General features: G+C 42.8%; 1 protein-coding gene across 1 annotated transcript in view; it reads right to left on the minus strand.

Annotated features, from left to right (window-relative positions):
* Positions 1-19,824, minus strand: part of atp5f1d (ATP synthase F1 subunit delta) — a 32,944-nt gene extending 13,120 nt beyond the window's left edge. The window contains exons 1-3 of the mRNA XM_078555948.1: positions 19,588-19,824; positions 10,502-10,655; positions 5,854-5,942 (exon numbers count right to left, since the gene is read on the minus strand). Of these exons, the coding sequence (XP_078412074.1) occupies positions 5,854-5,942; positions 10,502-10,655; positions 19,588-19,734 (390 nt within the window). The 5' untranslated portion in view covers positions 19,735-19,824. The remainder of the gene's footprint in view (positions 1-5,853; positions 5,943-10,501; positions 10,656-19,587) is intronic.
* Positions 19,825-23,930: the final 4,106 nt, after the last annotated feature.

Below are 23,930 nucleotides of genomic sequence, written 5' to 3' on the forward strand. Positions count from 1 at the left end.
GGCTAGGAGATTACAAGAAGCATCTAGTCTAATTGAGTTCAATTTTTCCTGCCCGTGAAATGTGCCTCAATTTGATGCCTAGCAAGAGCATAGCTAAGATTGTGAATTTGTGGCACTATCATTCAGACACTGCTGTTATATCCTCTTAGTGTCACCAACCCTGAAGCGCAACAGGCAGCAATAAATAAACTAAAGGCACAATAATCTGGCATTTGTACACAAAATCACAATTTAGTATGCTACAGCCAACTTTGAAATATCACTTCAATAACTATCAGAAAGATATATAAAATTATGCACAGGATATTAATTTTATACAGTATCTTTTCTGCAACCTTGATGCAATGTCACAAACATGGGATCCTTCAGAGCTCTGAAGAAGGGTCATGCAAACTCAAAACATTAACTCTGTTTCTCGCTCCACAGATGCTGTCAGGCCTGCTGAGTTTTTCCAGCATTTTCTGTTCTTGTTTCAGACTTTCAGCATCCGCAGTATTTTGCTTTTATCTTAAGGTTACGTGGAGGTTTGATGGAGATATTTAAAATCATGAAAGGTTCAAATAGAGTAAATAAAGAGAAACAGCTTCCACTGGCTGAAGGATCAATAACCAAAGCGCACAGGTTTAAAGTTTGTCAAAAGAACCAGAGGTGACAATTGAAAACCTTTTTTTAAACATGGGCGGTTAGGATTTGGAATGTACTTGTTAAGAATCCTGTCTTACACTTTGTTGGTGGTTGGAGGTCGGGGACTACAAGTCCCGACAGGCCCCAGAAGTTTCCATGTATGCGCGGATCAGAAGTGCGCTGCGCAGCACAGCGTTTGGAGTTCTTCGGGCCAAGGACTCGGCGAAGGACCCAATGCACCTGCATGCAAAAGAAACGGCGTGGAAACCCCGATCGCAAGACCATAGCGAGCAGAGTCCCAGACAGCGAGAGAGAACCAGGAAAAGAGCCACCCTGAGGAGGCGATCACTGATAGGAACCAATGGGGAGAGGAGCAAGAGGCTCCAAACAGTAAAAAGGGCTGCGGCTGGCAGGTTTTAAGTAATGAGGGCTTGGGGAGAAATCCTGGAGATCTGCAAAGGCAGAGGTTGGTGATTCCATGCTGCGGGTCGCTGGGTCAAAGGTAGCCCTTTGGAACAGTGGTGCTCTGCTCAGCGAGGCTGAAGAGCTGAAGGTGTGCTTGTGAGTTAGTGGAGTAGAGACTCTGGAATCCAGGAAACGGAGCTTTGGGAGACGAGAATGAAACCCTCCTTGCAACGTGAGCTGTCATTGAGGAAGTCTATGTCAGAGTGATTTTTGGAGAGAATTCAAAGGATAAATTCTTCAAAGGTGGAATCCCTCGTGAGAGAGTTTCAACGAGATTGGTTGACTCACGGTGTTTATTGACATCTGGGTGGATTGCTGAGAAATTCGTGGGATCTGTCTTAGTTACATTTGCCATTTACTGTGCAGCCTAGTGTGTTGGACCACAGTTTGCCTGTTAACTCACATGTTAAGAGTATAGGATAGATATTGTAAATGTTTTATCTTTCTGACCTCGTATAGTAAAGTTTATTTTGCTTGTTCAAAAACAGTGGAATCTTGTGGCTTTATTGTCTTAGTGAGTGTCTTGAATCTCAAACTTTGTCTACTTCAAACAAACAGTTACTGGTCCCTGACCGGATCATACCAAAAACCTGGTGGTCTGGCTCAGCATCATAACAAATTGGGGGCTTGTCCAGGATTTCAAATCAACCAGGCAGATAAGAATTCTGGTGCTTGCTGAGGTTAAGGCTGATAAGATTCTGACGATGGCTTTACTGCCCGACAGACTGTTGGATACAGGTTCAATAGTAGCCTTCCAAAAGGGAATTGGATAAATACCTGGGAGAAAAATTTGCAGGTATATAGGGAAAGAGTAGGAATGCAGCAATATAACAATTCATGAGATGTAGAAATAGAGCTTCAAACCCACCTGAAAGTTTCCAACCCTTCATTATAAACCTTATATGGCACCACCTTTGCAGTTCTATACACACACTGTCTGGTCAAATAAATCAGTAAGCAAGCCGACAGGCTCTTTTGGAATTGGAAGTCTTATTGATGCACAGGATGCTTGGGGCTAAAATTAAAAGGTCAACAGTTCCATACAACACAAAGAAATGCAGCCTTATAAGATTTCATTTGTCAGCAAATACTTCTTCTCAGCTAAAAGATCAATGTTTACATAAAAATGTAGGTTCTGTTGAGGTTAATCACAACCACACTTGCTCAACAGCACAGGTATCACAGGTAATCAAAGGATGTAATTGTTTTATATTAGCATAGGTTTTAATGTGAAGGGTATTATTTTCTCTCATTAAAAAAAACTATGACCAAGTAGCCTTGAATTAAATTGTACAACAGATTGTCTTGTGAAGAAATGTTGTGGATTGGGCAAGATACATAAGACTTCATGGCACAATTTCATGCCATAGATCACTCATCTGAGGAACATTTATTGCAGGGAAAAGTCTTTTAAAAAAAACATATGATCAAAGCATTGAGTAAAGATTGCAGAGAGAGCTTAAGGCATTTCTTGGCCTATTTGAACTAGGAATATGGGGCTCTGATAGCTTACCCAGTGAGCAGTTAAAACATGGACTTAACTGATTCCAGCAGTGTTATAACCGGCTTGGTTGCCCCCATAGTTATATAGGTGAAAATCAGCAAGGTTCCCTTATCAAGTGACATTTGGTCGGTCAATAAAGTGAGAACACAAATTAAGCGATTAAAAGGAAAAATATTAGCGGTTTACATAGCCACAAAACGGTGAAAGGAGAAAAACTTTAATTGCAATTCCCAATGAAAGTCAGACACAGCAACATTCTATTTGACTGCTAGTTTATAAGTGTGTTTCCAAAACTACATTTTGTATTATACATACCAAGTTAAATTTAACAGAAACACCTACCTCAGCTAAATTGGCAGTGAAACATTATAAATTACATTTGAAAACTTTACATAAGGGATTTAAAAAACTTTGGTATCATAACATGCACTAAAAAATTGCAGCAGATAGCTTCCTTAAAATATATTACAAACTTTGTGGATGTGATATCAGTTTCAAACATGCCAATAAAACCTACAAACAGCTATAAAATTATTTATTCAGAAATGAAACTGTTAGACAATACATCCACTGACGTGCTTAGGGATTCTGATCCATATACAAAAGCATGTGACAAGTGTTATAAAAGTCAAACTTACCTTAAAGTTGAGCACGGAAGTCGGGAACTTCAACCAATGGTGCCCAATGGGCCTTGGAGCTTACATGCATGGGCAGGACTGGGAGCAGGCTGCACATTCACAGATCGGAATTTTTACGTTCTTTGGGCTCAGCATGCTTGTGCAAGATGAAAAACGGTGCAAAATCCCGGGTGAGGTGACTGGGAGAGGAGCGCCGTCGCAGACAAGTGTCCCAATTAGGGAGCAAGGAGAAATCCCAAAGAGGAGAGGGGATAGGGAGAGGTCCCAAAAAGAAGGGCACCACAGAGGGAAAAGGCCCCAGTTCCGTTAAAAAGAGGGGAGCAGAAAAACAGGCTCCAAATAGAAAAAGGGTTGTGGGCAGCAGAATTTAAGTGAAGAGGGCTCAAAGGAAGCCCTGGTAATCAAAGAGGGCTGAGAAAACCCCTGACGATCCAAGAAGACAACCGAAGTTTGGTGACTCTGTGCTCCGAGCTGCTGAGGCAAAGGTACCCCTTTGGAGCAGTAGTGTTCTGCTCAGCGCGGTCGAAGATCTGAAGTTTTGTTCGAGAGTCTTGAGTACTTGAGTGCATACTCAGGAATCTAGGGGAATGGATTCTCAGGAGACGAGCTTGAAATCCTGCGAGGTGGGCGAGTGTTAACGCCGTCTGAATTGGCACGACTTTCGAAGAGAATTTCCAGGCTAGTTCTTCAAAGGTGAAGACTGAACCTCTCGTGATATAGACAGAGTTTCATTGAGATCGGGTGACTCTCAGTGCTTACTGAAATCTGGGTGGGTTGCTGAGGAATCAGTGGACTCTGTATTGGTTGCATCTGTCATTTATTGTGCCAAATGGTGTGTTCTACCAGTTTGCCTGCTAATTCACATGTACCTGAATATTAGAGTACCAGATAGATATTGTAAATTGTTTTATCTTTCTGACCTTTAATAAAGTTTATTTTTGTTTGTTCAAAGCCCGTGGAATCTTGTGGCTTTCTTCACTAAGCAAGCGGCTTGAATCTCAAGCTTTGCCTACTTTAAACAAAACATTTTTGGTCCCTAACCAGATCTTACCAACAACTTGCGGATCTGGCCTAGGATGATAACACAAGGAGTAAAGATTCTATTAAAAAAATGAGGCCAAAGTGTTTTATCGGAATCTTTGGAGCAGCCTGCAAGCACAAAGAATATTCCATGAATCTATGCAACAGCATGATCTCTCCTGCCAACTGCCATTTCACCTCATTCTCTCTTCTGAGGACACTCATTTTCTTGCCTGGGTACAAATACTAGCACCTCATCATGGTGAAAGCACCAAGATGATTTGTGACAAGTTATTTAACCATGGAGGATATCACAACCGTGTCCAACCTGTTCTCATCTCAAATCTACATATTCACACTTGTCAATGAACCTGTGGGTAACAATCAAAGAAACAACCCGGGTTGATTCTTCTCCTTCCTAGCCTAGAAGCGGTGACAAACTGCTGCATCCCAAATACTGCCATAAGGTCAGCTAGCAAAACAGATTAGAAACTGAAATAAAAACAGAAAATGCTGGAAATACTCAGGTCAGGCAGAATCTGCGGACAGAGAAACAGAACTAATGTTTCAGGTCACTGACCTTTCATCAGAACTGGGAAAAGTTACAAATATAATAGATTTTATGTGAAACAGAGGGGGTTGGTGGGGGACAAAAGGGGAGGTCTGTGATAAGGTGGAAAACAGAAGAAATTAAATAACAAAAAGGTTGGTGATGCAAGGCCAAAGGGAGTAGCAATGAAACAAATAAAGAAACAAAGGATGTGTCTAGAGATGTGAATGTCAGACATATCCATCGGGAATCTTTGGAATTCTCTATAGCCTAGAGAGCTGTCGATGTTGAGTGTACTCAAGACCAAGATCAATAGGTTTTTGAATAATAAGGGAACAGGGATTATGGGGATAGGGCAGAAAAGTACAAGTCCAGCCATGATCTTATTGAAAGCAGGCTCAAGAGGCTGTATGCCTATTCCTGCTCACATTTTTGTCCTTAAAAACATATACAACAAATTTCTGGTACCTCAATCCGGTCAAACTGTAAATGCAGGGGACCCACTCCATTTTCTCATCTGGAAGAGACTCATTTGTTATTCAGATGGCTTCTCGGAGCTCCCACTATTCATATTTAGAAATTCAGCCACCATAGGAAAACTACAATTTGTATTTCGCTGCAACCCTGCAGCATAAAAGCACTTTCAATAATAGGCAAGCTGTCTCTATTAGTATAAAATGCTTATGTTATAGGGACGTTTGATGATTGCTGAATAGTATGGGTGAGCTAGACCTCCATTTAGGAATAATCTAACAACTTGCAGAGGTAGCACAAAAGACAAGAAAAAAAGAAAGAAACACAAAAGGAACAAATCAAGCCGCTCTTGCACTGGAAAAAATGCACTTAATTACTTTTCAGAGAAAAATCTCAAATCAATACACATGTCGAGTCAGTGTAGGCACTGGCCAATAGCATCATTACAAGTTACCAAAATTGCCAAGGCAATCCTGAATATCTCAATAATGGCTCAAGACCCAAGCAGTGCATATTAACATCTGACTGGATCAGGCAACATTTCCATCTTAATTGGCAAATGACAAATTTGTACTTACAGTTATGTCTAATTCATCCAGAGCTGCTGCTTCTTCAGCCAAGAGCTGAACAGATGAGTCTGCATTCACTGTCACAGAACCACTGCTCACTAGAAAGCAGCAAACAACATATTTCAATAGTGTAAAACATCCAATCTTTGTAGTATTTGATTATTTCTGGCTTCACCTTTCACTTGTTTTTCCTCCTGCAACTCCCCCCATTATCATAGTTCCATTATTTTTTGAGCTTGAAGATGACATTCTTAAACACATCTCTGAATTATTATTCTTAATATCGTACATCTCATTTAGAAAAGCACTTTCCACTGCTACCGAGTGGTCACTGGCTTTACACAACAAATTAATACCATAAAGATAGGTTCAACCATGTCAGAATGGCAGCGGTCACTGAAAATGTCAATAAAACACCAACAGTAAATATTAAAAACAGTATTGGTAACAGAAATAACTAATATAGCTCACAAGGCACTTAATTCCCCCCACCCCAGCGATAACTACCCTCCATTTCCTATAATTTTTCACAACTAGCCCTTGAACTACAGGTTTTAAAAGCTTTTTTTGCATAAATTTGGCCACTGTTAATTACCTTAGTTTACAGGCAAGTCTCCACGTGACCAAGCTAAGCATGCACTCAAATGATTAAAAATAGTGGTAAATCATAAATTGTCAAATCAGTATTTGAAAAGATTAGGCCAGGGGACCAGGCAAATCAAGACTATATAATACCAATACATAGCATAAGCAACACTGAGAATTGCAACATTTGTGTACTGAACTGTACGGTTCAAGTGGGACAACTTGTGTTTCATATTATTACTACAGAAGCTGCAAAGAACCAGGAAATAGCAAGTTCAATTGACAATCAAAATTAGCGAAAGCCAACCTGCATAATACAAATAAATATTTTGATTTTAAATCGGTGATAAATAACAATACTAAAAATCACCATTTGTATTCTAGGGTTTCCTGCACCTAACAAGAATGCGCATTCAAGCTATAAAATGCAGGTGTGCCATGTGGGGGGCAACAGCTATTGTTTGCAACATTATGCAATTCCTCAACCAAGCATGCCCAGCGCATTGTTTTGGAAACACAGGCTGGCCAGACTCACTGTTTAGCCACGAGGAATGCGAAAGCCATTTTCTCTTTTATCAGATAATGGATGAGAATTATCCAGCTCATCAAATCAAGCATTATTAGGATCCATTCGACCCATATTGATAGATGGTTGGTTTTGCTGCAAGGGCATATTATGGATTAAAATTAAAATTCTATTCATTTATTTTTAAGTACCAGCAAAGCACTCAAAATTTTCTGTGATGATAGAGGTAGCTATAGAAAACATCCAAAAATATGCTTTTGTTGTAAATACATCTGTCAGCAATATATTTTACAGTAAATTTTTTACGTAAGTGTCTTCCTTTAATTATTGGCTTCTTTTTACAGCATGGGACAAAATTTGCCTCAGTTTACTTTATTCAAAAACAAATCTTACCAATAATGTCAAGTAAATTACCAAAACCCAATACAACCATAAATACATAAATATATCTCATATCTAAAATGAAAAGGATTGAATTTTATTTTGCGGTTCCTATTTAGCCCCCCTCCTCTCCAGAAGACACCATTTCATGTAAGAGAATGCCATTTGCTGTGTCGGTATTTAAAGAGCACAAAGGCACCAAGCTAGTTAACTGTGCAGATCACAATCATTGTTTTCCTATGTTCACAGCTGTGCACTTATCAGCAGAAATCACTAGGTAGAAAGCGGGAGAATTTTGTTGATTTACCTCACCAGAAGTACTGAAGGCACATTTTAACAAATTTAGTCCTTAATATGCTACATCCAAATTTACTCAATCAGGAGCTTTATTGCCTGTATGTTATTGATAAGTTAGCTTATCTGCAGCGACCAAACTCTAGCTGATGCACAAAAACCGTGGCAAAAATTGACAATCACATCATGTGCAACAGCGTCAATGGTATTGGGTTTTGAAGAAATTCTGCTTTCAGTTTATAGTTAATTAAATTTCAGTTTTTGAAAGTTGCTCATCTCTCCAAAAAATGAATGGGGTCAGCAACCATTAAAAACATTTTTTTCAAAATATAGGTTATTAGAAATAGATAGAAAAAAATGGGTCATAGGGACAATGTGAAGGAAAACAACAGAACAATCCAAATTAAAATATTTACAATTTTTTATGGAATAGAATCATGGAAGCTTACAGCACATTGGGCCTTTCGCACATCATGCTCTTTGAAAGAGAAGTCTTGCTTAGTCCTTTCATCTGTAACACAAGCTCCTCGTGCTCAAGTACATGCCCAACACCCTTTTAAAAGTATGCACAGAATCAGCTTTCACCACTTTCTCAGGTACAACGTACCAGATACAGAAAACATGAGTGAAAGAAATGAACTAAAATTCTATTTGGCAGGAGTTAAGAAACAAAGAGTAAACATGGACAATAAGGAAAAATTAGGGGAAAAGGTGGCATAGTGGTAATGTCACTGGGCTAGTAATTCAAAGCCCTGGAAAAATATGGGTTGATAAGGAAGAGCCAGCATGGGTTTCTAAAGGGGAAATCATGTTTAATTAACTTGGAGTTTTTTGAAGAGGTAACAGAAAAGCTCAGTGAGGGTAATATTGTCGATGTGGTGTACATGGAATTTCAAAAGACATTTGATACAATGCCACACAACAAATGTGAGAGAAAAGTTATTGCTCATGGAATAAAAGGGACAGTAGCAGCATGAATACAAAATTGGCTGAAAAATAGGAAGCAGAGAGTAATGTTCAATGGATGTTTTTCGGGCTGGAGGGAGGTTTGTAGTGGAGTTCCCCAGGGGTCAGTATTGGGACCGTTGCTTTTTCTGATGTATATTAATGATCTAGGTCTTGGTGTGTAGGGGACAATTTCAAAGTTTGCAGATGAGACAGAACTTGGGAGTGTTCTAAACTGCGAGGAGGACAGTGTAGAACTTGAACAGGACATAGACAAGTTGGTGGAGTGGGCAGCTAGGTGGCAAATGAGAAGTGTGAGGTGATGCATTTTGGTAGGAAGAACATGGACAGACAATATAAAATAAGGGGTGAAATTTTGAAGCAGGTGCAGGAGCAGGAAGACCTGGGTATATATGTGCAATCATTGAAGGTGGCAGGATAGGTGGAGAGAGTAGTTAATAAAGCATATAGTATCCTGGGTTCTTTTAAAAGAGGCATAGAGTACAAAAGCAAGGAGGTTATGCTGAATTTATATAAGATATTCGTTAGACCTCAGCTGGAGTACTGTGTACAGTTTTGGATGCCACAGTATAGGAAGGGTGTTGACACATTGGAGAGAGTGCAGAAGAGGTTTACAAGGGTGGTTCCAGATACGAGAAACATCAGTTACGAAGATAGATTGGAGAGGTTTGGACTGTGCTCCTTGGAGAGAAGGCAGCTAACAGGAGATTTGATAGAGATGTTCAAAATCATGAGGAGCTGGACAGAGTAGATAGGGAACTGTTCTCGCTTGTAAAAGGATCAAGAACAAGAGGGCACAGATTTAAAGTGATTTGCAAAATAAGCAAATGTGACAGGAGAAAAAAACTTTTTCATACGAGTGGTTCGGGTCTGGAATGCACTGTTTGGAAGTATGGTGGGGACAGGTTCATTGACGCATTCAAGAGGACATTAGACCATTATTTGAATAAAAACAATGTGCAGGCATACAGGGAAAAGGCAGGGCAATGGCACTATGTCAATGCTCATTTGGAGAGCTGGTGCAGTCAGGATGGGCCAAATGGCCTCCTTCAGTGCCGTTAAAATTCTGAGATTCTGTGACTAATACTCTGGGGACATGGGCTCAAATCTCACTAGAGAAGGGGATTTAAATTCAATTAATAAATCTGGAATTAAAAGCTAGCTAATGATGATCAGGAAACTGTCATTGATTGTTCTAACAATCCATATGCTTCACTAAAGTCCTTTTGGGAAGGAAATCTACCATCCTTACCTGCTTTGGCCTCCGGACACCCTCAACCCCCAAATTCTATTCACTCACCTTAGTCACTTACCTTCCCCTGGCCTGTCAATTTTCCTGGCCCTTTAAACTTACCTGTTTTATGGCAGCTAGTGCTGCAAAAAAAAGGGGGCGTGGCCTCCTTGAATACACTGGATCTCGAGTTCGTTGGGGCCTGCGAGGATTCTTTCGCTTCAGGCCCCAAGCTACTCCACCAAACAGAAGTGGCAATGCGATTTTCAAGACCAGGTACGTGTACAATTTCTTCTAATTTTTTGCGGGCCAGCACTTTCCGACGCTAGTCGGAAGTTACGGCCCATTCACTTATACTTGAAACAGCTAGTAATCAAACTGCATGCTGTATAAGAGCCTGCAATAGTGCTGGCCTTGTTAAGATTACAAAAAAAGATATCAATGCAAAAAGCTGTCCAAGGGTTAACAACATTTTCAGCACTCAAGTTACTGTTACATAAAGGTATTTAGCAACAAAAATCCTTCTTTATACCGATGCTCATCTGTTGAAAAACTATCAGTGTTAATTATCTACAAATGACAATAGAAAATGACATTGAGAAACTTTCATTATAACTGCAATTATGAAATTCCACTTTCAAATTAACCTACTGCATATACAGGAATTGACATACCAAAATACTTGGTCTGTGCACCCTCTTCATCAAACACAGTTACAACTCCAGGTTTTAGCACCTGTAGGGTGGGTACGTGGGCAGGGAGAATGCCAAAGCTTCCAGTTAGTGTTGGAACATCAACTTGCTTCACGCTGGCTTCATTATAAAACACCTGATGAGAACAAACAAAGTAATAGCTAAGAAAACTGCTGCGCAAGTCTCAACACCTCTCATTTCTTCCCCTCTTGGTCAAAACTCTTGTAACATTGTAGGTCAATATAGGTTATAAATTTAATACTTGCATCACTAGAATCACAGCCATCACAAAGAAATTCTAAACTGAAATACACGTTTCCCATAAGACACAAATGCTACAAAGGTCATAGGTTCTATCTTCAGTCTATGCTGAGCTAATCTCTGGCACAAAAATAGAAATACGACTATTGACTAATTACCCGAAATGCAGGGATAATACAGACACAGAAAATTTATAGGAAAGGAGGCGATTCAGCCAATCACGTATGTGCCTAATTTGGTTGTCAGGCCATTACTGGAAATTTATGCTTGGATATCACAAGGACAAGATTGAGATTGAATCAGCTGTGATGCCTTCAGGCATCAATTCGTCTGCAGACATTCACTCGAATTTCCAACATGAAGAATGACCACTTGTGTAGGTACAAGAATACAACCAGTGCCACTGTGTCTATATCACAAAGAGTCAACATATTCAGGAAACAGCAGAAACTTAAAAATTGCAGCACTGAATTTCCCTGAAACAAACAACTAGACAACTATAGGGTTCTCTGTTGGTTGAGGAGAATATTCAGATCTTTGTGCTCTCCTAGAGCTGGGAGTATTTGCTTTCTCAAAAACTAGGAGTAATGACATCAATAAATCCTGTGTTTGAAGTCACAGCTCGCACAAAGAATGACAGTTGTGGGCTTGCTAGGATCAATCATCTCAGCCCCAAGATACTGCTGTAGCTGTTCCTCAGGGCAGTATCCTAGGCCCAACAAGCCTCAGCTACTTCAATGACCTTCCCTCTGTCATAAGGTCAGAAGTGAGGATCTTTGCTGATGATTTCAGTGTTCAGTTCCATTTGCAATTCCTCAGATAATGAAGCAGTCCTTGCCCACATGCAGCAAGGCCTGTACAACACTGGGCCGATAAGTGGCAAGTAACATTTGCACCACACAAGTGCCAAGCAATGACCATTTCCAACAAGAGAAAGTCTAACCACCTCCCATTATCATTCCATGGCATTACCATCACCAAACACTCCACTATTAACACCTTAGGGGTCAACATTGACCGAAAACTTAACTGAACAAGGCACATGAAAACTGCTGCTACATGAGCACATCAGAGATTGGGTATCTTGCAGAAAGTGATTCACCTCCTGACTACCCAGAGCCTGTTCACCATCTACAATGGCACAAGTATGTTATATGATGGAATGCTCTTCATGTGCCTGAATGAGTGCAGCTCCAACAACACAAGAACTCAACACCATCCAGGGTGAAGCAGCTGCTTGACTGGGACCTCAACCTCCACTCAAACATTTGCTTCCTCCACCTGCAAGATGCACTGCAGCAACTTGCCAAGCTTTCTTCTGCAGCACCTCCAAACCCGTGACCTCCACCACTTAAAAGGACAAAGGCAGCTGATGCATAGGAATGCCATCACCTGCAGACACCCTCTAGGTCACACACCACCCCAAGTTGTAAATAGGTCACCATTCTTTCAAAGTCACTAGGTCAAAATCCTGGAACAACATTTGCCCACCCTTGCCCCCCAAACACATAATAGCACTGTAGGTGTAACTATACTATATAGACAACAGCAATTCAAGGTGGTGGGTCATTATCACCTTCTCAAGGGCAATTAGGAATGAGCAAATAAATGCTGGCCTTGCCAGCAATGCTTACAGCCCATGAATAGATAAAAATACAGTTTTTCATTTTATGTGGCACTCCTTTGTGCTACTGAATCTGTATTTGAGTTTTCCCCAATGTACATTTGATTAACAGGATCAACTACTAGACAATGACAAGCAGAGGAGTGGGTGGGGATAGGACAGGTGCTATATCTGCTTTCCATAAATAATGGTCTCTGGAAAAGCAGCCACATAAGAGCAAGTGTCAGAGGCGACGTTGCTCTGAAAAGCAGGGTAGGTAGGAGGAATTATACTTCAAGCTAGTATCATGTTGTAAATAACAGATGCTTCAGTTAGTGGACTGAAGGGACCAAGTGGGCCCTGCTGTATTGAGTGAGGGTGTGGGCAACAGAAAAGATGCAGGCAAGACCCTTGTTGACAATAGCAAGTGAAATGAATAAATATCTCCCAAAACCTCAATGAGATTCCCCTTGTCTTCACCACCAACCTTCACAATCAATGGATCATCCTCTGCTATTTACATCACTTCCAGCATGACACCACCAAACAGATGACACTCCACTTTCAGCATTCCAAAGGAACTGTTCCTTCCATGACACCCTATTCCACTTCTTAAGCACCCCAAATACCTCTTCTCCTGCAAGGCAGGAAATGTCATCTGCTTTCTTACCTCCTCCCTTCCTACCACCCAGGGCCCCAAAACACTCCTTCCATGTAAAACAGTGATTTACTTGTACTTCTTTCAATTTAGTATAACACATTCATTACTCACGATGCAGTCTCCTCTATGTCGGAGAGGCCAAACACAGAATGGATGATCGTGATGTGGAGCTCCTCTGTTCAGACTGCAAGCTTCTGGCTGTCTGTCATTTTAATTCTCCACATCGCCTCTGTCCAGTGTCACCTCTCCGTCCTCAGCCTCCAGTGATGCTTGAGGCACAGCATCTCATCTTTGCAGTTAGGCACTTTACTGCCTTATGGGCTCAACATTGAGTCTAACAATTTCAGATCATAACCTCTGCCCTCAGTTTGTCAGACAGCTGTTGGTAATGTTTCAGCTTTTCTCATTTACACCCCCTCTAGGCCCATCTTTTATTATTTTTTTTTTTTTACATGTCCCTTTTTTAAAAATTCATTCACGGATGAGAGCTTCGCTGACTGGGCCAGCATTTATTATGCATCCCTAACTGCCCTTGAGAAGGTGGTGGTGAGATGCCTTCTTGAACTGCTGCAGTCCATGTGGTGTCGGTACACCCATAGTGCTGTTTGGGAGGGAGTTCCAGGATTTTGACCCAGGATATATTTCCAAGTCAGAATGGCGAGTGACTTGGAGGGGAACTTCCAGGTGGTGGTGTTCCCATCTATCTGCTGTCCTTGTCCTTCTACATGGTAGTGGTCGTGGGTTTGGAGGATGCTGTTAGAAGACGACTTGGTGAATTCCTGCAGTGCATCTTGTAGATGGTACACACTGCTGCAACTGTGCATCGGTGGTGGAGGGAGTGAATGTTTGTGGATGTGGTGCCAATCAAACGGGCTGGTTTGTCCTGGATGGTGTCAAGCTTCTTGAGTGTTGTGGGAGCTGCACTCATCCAGGCAAGTGGGGAATATTCCATCACACTCCTGACTTGTGCCTTGTAGATGATGGACAGGCTTTGGGGAGTCAGGTGGTGAGTTACTCGTCACACGATTCCTAGCCTCTGACCTGCTCTTGTAGACAGAGTACTTATATGGCTAGTCCAGTTCAGTTTCTGCTCAATGGCAACCCCCAGGATGTTGATAGTGGGGGATTCAGCGATGGTAATGCCACTGAACATCAAGAGGCAATGGTTGGAATCTGTCTTGTTGGAGATGGTCATTGCCCGACACTTGTATGGCATGAGTCTTATTTGCCAGCCCAAGTCTGGATATTGTCCAGGTCTTGCTGCATTTGGACATGGACGGCTCCAGTATCTGGGGAGTCACATATGGTGTTGAACATCGTGCAATCATCAGTGAAAATCCCTACTTCAGACCTTATGATGGGAGGAAGGTCATTGATGAAGCAGCTTAAGATGGTTGGGCCGGGAACACTACCCTGAGGAACTCCTGCAGTGATGTCCTGAAGCTGAGATGACTGACCTCCAACAACCACAACCATCGTCCTGTATGCTAGATATGACTCCAACCAGCGGAGAGCTTCCCCCCCAATTCCCATTGACTTCAGTTTTGCTAGGTCTCCTTGATGCCACACTTGGTCAAATGTAGCCTTGCTTTCAAGGGCAGTCACTCTCACCTCACTTCGAGAGTTCAGCTCTTTTGCCCATGTTTGAGCCTAGGCTGTAATGAGATCAGGAGCTGAGCGGCCCTGGCAGAACCCAAACTGGGCATCAGTGAGCACATTATTGAGTGAGCAAGTGCTGCTTGATAACACTGTTGATGATCCCTTCCATTACTTTGATGGAGAGAAGACTGATTGGCGGTAATTGGCCGGTTTGGGTTTGTCTTGCTTTTTGTGTACAGGACATTCCTGGACAATTTTCCATTTAACCGGGTAGATGCGAGTGTTGTAGTTGTACTGGAACAGCTTGGCTAGAGGCACAGCAAGTTCTGGAGCACAAGTCTTCAGTACTATTGCCAGAATATTGTCAGGGCCCATAGTCTTTGCAGTATCCAGTGCCTTCAGCCGCTTCTTGCTATCACGTGGAGTGAATTGAATTGGCTGAAGTCTGGCATCTGTGATGCCGAGGACCCACGGAGGAGGCAGAGATGGATCATCTACTCGGCATTTCTGGCTGAAGATTGTTGCGAATGCTTCAGTCTTATCTATTGCACTGATGTGCTGGGCTCCTCCATCATTGAGGATGAGGATATTTGTGGAGCCTCCTCCTCCAGTGAGTTGTTTAATTGTCCATCACCATTCACTGGATGTGGCATCCATTGGTTATGGGGTCGCTTAGCTCTGTTTATCACTTGCTGCTTAGACTGTTTGGCACACAAATAGTCCTGTGTGATAGCTTCACCAGGTTGACACCTCATTTTTAGGTATGCCTGGTGCTGCTCCTGCACTTTCCAGCGATCCCCTGGCTTGATGGTAATGGTAGAGTGGGGGATATGCCAGGCCATGAGGTCACGGGTTGTGTTCGAGAACAAGTCTGCTGATGTCCCACAGCGCCTCATGGATGCGCTGCTAGATCTATTCGAAACCTATCCCATTTAGTATGGTGATGTGCCACAAAACAAGATGGAAGGTACCCTTAATTTAACAGCCGGATTTTGTCTCCACAATGACTGTGGTCACTCCTACTGATACTGCCATGGACAGATGCAGTTGCGGCATGCAGGCTGGTGAGGGTGAGGTCAAGTATGTTTTTCCCTCTTATGGTTCCCTCACCACCTGCTGCAGACCCAGTCTAGCAGCTATGTTCTTTAGGACTCGGCCAGCTCGGTCAGTAGTGGTGCTACCAAGCCACTCTTGGTGATGGACATTGAAGTCTCCCACCCAGAGTACATTCTGCACTCTTGCCACCCTCAGTGCTTCCTCCAAGTGGTGTTCAACATGGAGGGGCACTGATTCATCAGCTGAGGGAGGGCGGTACATGGTATCAGCAGGAGGCTTCCTTGCCCATGTTTGACTTGATGCCATGAGACTTCATGGGGTCCAGAGTCTATGTTGGGGATTCCCTCCAAATTGTATACCACTGTGCCGCCACCTCTGCTGGGTCTGTCCTGCCAGTGGGACAGGACATACCCAGGGATGGTGGTGTCTGTAAGGTACGATTCCGTCAGGATGACTAGTCTGAGAGACAGCTCTCCCAATTTTGGCATTAGCCCCCAGATGTTAGTGAGGAGGACTTTGCAGGGTTGACAGGGCTGTGACTGCCATTTCCGTTTCAATGCCGGGTGGTCCGTGCTGTTTCATTCCTTTTTTGTGACTTTGTAGTGGCTTGGTACAACTGAGTGGCTTGCTCAGCACATTGCTGTGGGGCCAGGTAAAGATGACAGATTTCCTTCCCTAAAGGACATTTGTGAACCAGATTGGTTTTTACAACAATCGACAATGGTTTCATAGTCATCATTAAACTTTCAATTGATTTTTATTGAATTCAAATTCCACCATCTGCCGTGGCTGGATTCGAACCCAGCATTACCCTGGGTCTCTGGATTACTAGTCCAGCGATAGTACCATTACGCCACCGCCTCCCCTCATTATCATTGCTATTGCCATATAACCTCTCCTGCCTCCCGCCCTACCACAGGCCTCTCCCCTGTTCATACCTCCTCCCCCTTCCCTTCATTTTGTACTTGCTTGAAACTGAAAAAAGTGATCGACCTGAAACTGTGACTCTCTCCACAGATGTTGCCTGACCAGAGTATCTCCTGCACAGTTTTCATTTAAAAATCATTTTGAATTTGAGAATTCTTATGAATAAATTGAGGTAAATTTCTGGCTACATATTTTTGTTACCTTCATCGGGCAGTGCATAATCAAAAATTGCACAATTATACAGATTTGAAATAGTTTTCATTTTTCATTAATCATTTAGATGCTATTAAGAGATATTCAGATGTTAGCAGCCATTTACCTAAATGAATCTTGTGACAAAAGCACAAGGTCTTTTTGGCAAGTGAAGTCAATAGACATGAAGGAGTTGGCTACAATTAATTCCTCAATCTTAATGTTGACCCATGGTAAGTACATACTGAGTAAAAGCACAAAATGTTGAAAAAATCAGCAGGTCTGCCAGCATTTGATCAGGAAAGCAGAGGATGATCTGTTAAATGTGGAGGCTGGTGGGTAGATGAAGACGACAAGGGAAGACAGGGGAAGCGGATGAGAGGTTATGTGTGAGAAATAGGATGGAAAGAGTCAAGGGCCCTGGAGGGGAATCTCGGTTGAAGGAAAAAGGGGACCTATCAGAAGCTTGGGTAAGGAAAATGACATTGTCAGATGCAACAGGGACTAGGACACTGGAGACTGGAAGCAAGATGGGAGGAAGTGTAATTAAAGATTGCTGTGGGGGTCAGTGGGTTTAGAGTGGATATTATTTGATTTCCTCCATTTCTGCAGATAGGCTGAGAAGTCAAGGAAGGAAAGGGTCACAGATGGACCACATGAAGGTGAAGAAAGGGTGGAGATCAGAAGCAAAGTTAATGAACTTTGCCAGTTCAGAGCAAAACAGCACCAAGGCAGTCCTTGAAAAGGGGGTCAGGGAGGGGAGTGAAACAAAGAATGTCCCACATAATAGCATGAAAAGCAGGAATATCAAAAAACCATACAGCTTCCCATAACGACTTATTTTATTTGGAGGTGGGTAGAGTCAAGGAGAAACTATTTATTGAGAGAAAAAAGTTCAGCTAGGCAAAGGCGGGTGATGGTGAATGGGGGTTAGTTGGGCCTCTCTTCCAAAGAAGAAGCAGAGGGCCCTCAGGCCATCTGATGAGAGATGGCAGTACAAAGGGATGGGATGTCTATAGTAAAAAGGTGGTGGTAAGAGCCATGAAACTGCTAGTCATGGATATAAGTGAGAAGAGATTGGACAAGTGGACAAAAAAGAGTCAAGATAGGAAGAAATAAGTTTTGTGGAGCAATAAGATGAAACAAAGATCCTACAACAGGGCAGCCTTGTTTATGGATCTTGGGAAGGAGCTAGACCCAGGCTGTGTAGGATTGGGGCACTATGAGGTTGGAGGTAATGGAGGGAAGATCTTCAGAGAATGAGGTCAACGACAATCTTGGAAACAAAGTGATGAGGTTATGCTCCAAGGGAGACAGGAGGAAGTGTCAGAGGGTTGGATGTTCAAATCCACAAAGCAGAGGTTGGTTCATCAGACAACAATGGCACCAACCTCGTCAGCAGGTTTAATGACGTTAGGGTTGGACCAGAGAAGTTATTTTAAACTTGTATTGAACCTTGGCTAGACCACACTTGGGAGTACTGGACATAATTTTCATCTTCACATTATAAAAAGGACAGAGTCACAAGGGTGATAGCAGAACTGAGAGATTATAAACATCAGGAAAGGCTTATGTTTCCTGATCATCAAGGGAGGGGATCTTTTCAGTGCTCTTTTCTCTAGAAAAGAGAAAGCTAAGGAATGACTTCTTTGCATTCTTGAGCCATGCATGTTGCTGGCAAGGCCAGCATTCATTGCCCATCCCTAATTGCCTTTGAGAAAGTGGGGTGAGCTGCCTTCTTGAATCAGTGCAGTTCATTTGGTGTAGGTAGTCTCAGTTTTGATTTTTCTGTAGTGGTATGGTGCAGCTGAGTGGCTTGCTAGGTCATTTCAGAGGGCAGTTAAAAGTTAACAACATTACTGTGGGTCTGCAGTCACATGTAGGCCAAACCAGGTAAGAACAACAGATTTCCTCCCCCAAACAACATTAGTGAACCAGGTGGCTTTTTACAACAATCTGGTAGTTCCATGATTATTAATGAGACTAGCATTTTATTCTAGATTTATTGATAAGAGTTTTATCTGATAGGGTGAGAAAATGTTTCCACTTGGAGACAAGACCAAAACCAAGGGCCTTATGTACAAGATAACCCACAATTAATCCAATAGGGAATTCAGGACAAACTTCTTCACCCAAAGAGCAGGAAGAATGTGGAACACACTACCACAAAGAGTAGTGGAGGAAAATGGCATACTTTCATTTAAAGGGAAACTACATAAACTGATGAAGGAGTAAGGAATAGACAGATATATTGAGGGGAGAGATAAAGTAACGTGAGAGGAGGCTCATGTGGAGCATAGATGGACCAGGTGGACCTAAGGGGCCTGATCTGTACAGTACACTTGTTGTGTGCAGGCTGCAAATGAACGAAGCACAAAGAAAGCATCTGATACAATTAAAGCAGAAGTAGGAAAACACCTGAAAAAGCAAAAAAAGTAATTCACAAGGGTGACACTAGAACTAAGAGGATATACTGAACAGGTTGGGGGGAAGGGGGGGGAGGCTCCGTCTCTAGGAGTGAGTTGCGGGCTGGTAAAGGTTTAAGATTGTTTTGGTGATGTTTGGCCTCTGCTGGATTACAGCTTGCCCCCTATCAGGGAGGTAAATCAACCTGCCCCACTGATAATCAGAAACAATATCTATAACATCCGCACAAGTAAAGTGAAGCTAAAGTTTAGCACAGTTCATGCACATTCACCCCCTTCACAGGAGCCCTGGATCCCCGGCTGGGACAAGACAGGTGATGTTAGGCCCAGGCCTCGGCCTTACCTCGGTGGGAGAGGCAAATGTAAAGGACATCTTGGCGGCCGTGGAAGCCGATGGCGCCGCTTCGGCGTAGCCCCTGGCGAGAGCTGCCCGGGCCAGGTGCAGCTGCTTAGGGCGGACGATGGAGCGAAAGGCGGCGGCGGCGAACATCCCGCGGGTTTGTCTCCCTCACAAACTGACCCGCAGCTCGAGCAAGGACAAGCCAGTACCCAGCGTGCCGCGCGGCCCCAGCACCGCTCATGCGCGGACCCGACCCCCAGTATCACGCATGCGCAGGCCCGCCCCACCGCCGCCGCGCATCCGCCTGAGCGCACATCCACGCATGCGTGGACTGGCCTTGCCCTCGCCCTGCTGCATTCTGGTCTCTGTAGTTCCTATCCTCCCATCCAGCAAAATGCAATCATGGCCCCCAGCCTGGCTTTGGCTCTGAGTTCCCTCAATGATGATTTATAGAATCCAGCCTTCAATATACTTAACCACCCAGCCTCTAAAGCCCTCTGCGGTAAATAATTCCACAGACTGACAACCCTCTGAGAGAAGAAATTCCTCCTCACCTCTGTTTTAAATGGGTGCCCCCTTACTCTGAGATTATGCCCTCTGGTCCTAGACTCTCTCACAAGGGGAAACAACCTCTCAGCATCTACCCTGTCAAGCCCCCTAAGAATCTTATATGTTTCAATATGGTCGCCTCTCATTCTTCTAAACTCCAATGAGTACAGGCCCAACCGATTCAACCACCTCATAAGAAAATCCCTCCATACCCGGGATCAACCTAGTGAACCTCTGGACTGCCTCCAATGCCAGTATATCTTTCCTTAGATAAGGGGACCAAAACTGTTCACAATATTCTAGGTGTGGTCTAACTAGTGCCTTGCATAGTTTTAGCAAGACTTCCCTATTTTTATACTCCATTCCCTTTGAAATAAAGGCCAACATTCCATTTGCCTTACCTATTTCCTGCTAAACTTATATGCTAGCTTTTTGGGATTCATGCACGAGGACCCCAAAATCCCTCTGTGCTGCAGCTTTCTTCAGCTTTTCTCCATTTAAATAATATTCAGCTCCTCTATTCCTCCTGCCAAAGTGCAGAACCTCACACCTTCCCACATTATATTCCATCTGCCATATTTTTGCCCACTCAATTAACCTGTCTATATCCCTCTGTGGACTCTTTGTGTCATCCTCACCACTTGCCTTCCCACCTATTTTTGTGTCATCCGCAAACTTGGCGATAGTATATTCATTTCCCTCATCCAAGTCATAATATATATTGTAAATAATTATGGCCCCAGCACTGATGCCTGTGGCACTTCACTAGTTACAGGTTTCCATGCTGAAAATGCCCCCCTTATCCCAACTCTCTGTCATCTATTAGTTAGTTAGCCAGCCCTCTATCAATGCTAATATACTCTCCGCAACACCATGGGCTCTTATCTTAATAAGTAGCCTTATGTGTGGTACCTTATTGAACACTTTTTGGAAATCCAAGTATATTACACCTACTGGTTCCCCTTTATCTATCCTGCTTGTTACCTCCTCAAAGAATTCTAATAAATTTGTCAGGCATGATTTCCCCTTCAAGAAGCCATGCTGGCTCTGTTTGATTAAATTATGTATTTCTAAATGCTCTGCTATTACATCCTTTATAATAGACTCCAACATTTTCCCAATGACAGATGTTAAGCTAACTGGCTTTTTGTCTCCCTCCCTTTGAATGAGGGTGTTACATTGGCAGTTTTACAATACTCTTGGACTTTTCCAGAATCTAAGGACACTTGGAAGATGACTACCAGTGTATCCACTATCTCTGCAGCTATTTTCATTTAATATCCTAGGATGCAACCCATCAGGTCCAGATGACTTCTCGGCCTTTAGCCCCATTAGTTTCCCTAGTACTTTTCCGCTAATGACAGTTATTGAATTTATTTCCTCCCCCCACCACCTTTGCCCCGTGATTATTTAGTATTTTTGGTAAGAGGAGAGATTGGGCCGAATATATTAGGCCTGTTTATAAGAATAAGAGGTGATCTCATTGAAACATATAAATTCTGACAGGGATGGACAGACTGGATGCAGGGATGATATGTCCTCTGGCCGGGGTGGGGTCTAAAACAAGGGGCCACAGTCTCAGGATATGGGGTAGACCATTTAGGACTAAATCAGGAGAAACTTCTTCACTCAGAGGGTGGTGAACTTATGGAAATCTCTACCACAAAGGGCTATGGAGGCCAAGTTACAGAATATACTTAAGGAAATAGATAGATTTCTGGACTCTAAAGGTGTCAAGGGGTATGGAGAGAGCGCGGGAGTATGGCGTTGAGATAGAGGATCAGCCAAGATCATATTGAATGGCAGAGCAGGCTCCAAGGGCTGAATGACCTACTTCTGCTCCTATTTTCTATGTTTCCTCATAATTGAGTCCTCACCCCTGGAACCATTCTTTTGAATCTTTTCTGCACTTTCTCCAAAGCCTTCACATCTTAAAGTGGATGCCCAGAATTTGACACAATACTCCAGTTGTGGGTTTTAACATATCCAATTTAAGACTGATACCACAATCTGTAACCTCATGGCCCAGTAAATTCCTTACTCATAGGTAAGGCAAATGGAATGTTGGCCTTTATTTCAAAGGGAATGGAGTATAAAAATAGGGAAGTCTTGCTAAAACTATGCAAGGCACTAGTTAGACCACACCTAGAATACTGTGAACAGTTTTGGTCCCCTTATCTAAGGAAAGATATACTGGCATTGGAGGCAGTCCAGAGGTTCACTAGGTTGATCCCGGGTATGGAGGGATTTTCTTATGAGGTGGTTGAATCGGTTGGGCCTGTACTCATTGGAGTTTAGAAGAATGAGAGGCGACCATATTGAAACATATAAGATTTTTAGGGGGCTTGACAGGGTAGATGCTGAGAGGTTGTTTCCCCTTGTGAGAGAGTCTAGGACCAGAGGGCATAATTTCAGAGTAAGGGGGCATCCATTTAAAACAGAGGTGAGGAGGAATTTCTTCTCTCAGAGGGTTGTCAGTCTGTGGAATTCTTTACCGCAGAGGGCTTTAGAGGCTGGGTCATTAAGTATATCCAAGGCTAGATTCTATAAATCATCATTGGGGAAACTCAGAGCCAAAGCCAGGCTGGGGGGCCATGATTGCATTTTGCTGGATGGGAGGATAGGAACTACAGAGATCAGAATGCACCCATTCACTCACCCATTATCATCAAGCCAGGCAATCAAAACAGAAACAGTGTTTCTTCTGAAAAAGTGTCACATTAGACTTAAAATACTAACCTGTTTCTCTCCCCACAGGTACCTCCAGACCTGCTGAGCATTTCCAGCACTTTCTGTTTTTATTTCAGATTTCCAGAATTTACAGTATTTTGATTTTATTACAGCCAAGGAGTCAGCCTTGTCTCAATGAGGAGTGCAATAGGGCATTCCAGGAGTAGCACCTGGCATTCCTCAAAATGAGGTAGCAACCTGGTGAAGCCACAACACAGGGCTTCATGCATGTCAAAAAGTGCTGATAGCATGCAATAGACAGAGCCAAGTGATCCCAAAACCTAATGAGCAGATCAATGCTCTGCAGTCCTACCACATCCAGTCATGAATGATGATGGACAATTAAACAACTAACCAGAGGAGGAGTCTGCACAATCATTCCCATCCTCAATTAGGGCAGAGCCCAGCACATCAGTGCAAAAGATAAGGCTGAAGCATTTGCAACGCTCTTCAGCCCCCGGTGCTGAGTGGAAGATCCTTCTCCTGATGTCCCCAGCATCAGAGATGCCAATCTTCAGCTAACTTGATTACTCCATGTGTTATCAACAACACCTCAAAGCACTGGATACAGCCAAGGCTATGGGCCCTGACAATATTCTTGCAATAGTACTGAAAATTTGTACTCCAGAACTAGCTGCGTACCTAGTCAAGCTGCCCCAGTACAGCTACAACATTGCTATCCATCCGACAGTGTGGAAAATTGCCTAGGTATGTCCTATCCACAAAAAGCAGAACAAATCCAAACCAGCCAATCACCAGCCCATTGTTGCCCGGTGAGAAGTGACAGAATGGCTCCTCTCTTTCCACCTCTCGGTTGACGGCAACACATGTTTTTTTAAAGAACTTCCGTGTCAATTTAGTGAGTGTTCACTGTTTAAGAGTTGTGACTGTAAAAGGCCAGGTTTTATCGTAAGTCTTAAAATGAAAGGAAGTAGTGTTTATTGTTCTTAATACCCAACAAATAAAAATAATAAAAACCCTCCAACTCACACATACATCCAACAGACTTTCAAACACACAGAAGTAGGTTATAAGGAGGGAGGCTAGGTTAAATTATTTAAGAGTGT

This window comes from Cetorhinus maximus, chromosome 13, assembly GCF_964194155.1.
Source record: "Cetorhinus maximus chromosome 13, sCetMax3.hap1.1, whole genome shotgun sequence".
In the NCBI taxonomy this organism is placed as follows: domain Eukaryota; kingdom Metazoa; phylum Chordata; class Chondrichthyes; order Lamniformes; family Cetorhinidae; genus Cetorhinus; species Cetorhinus maximus.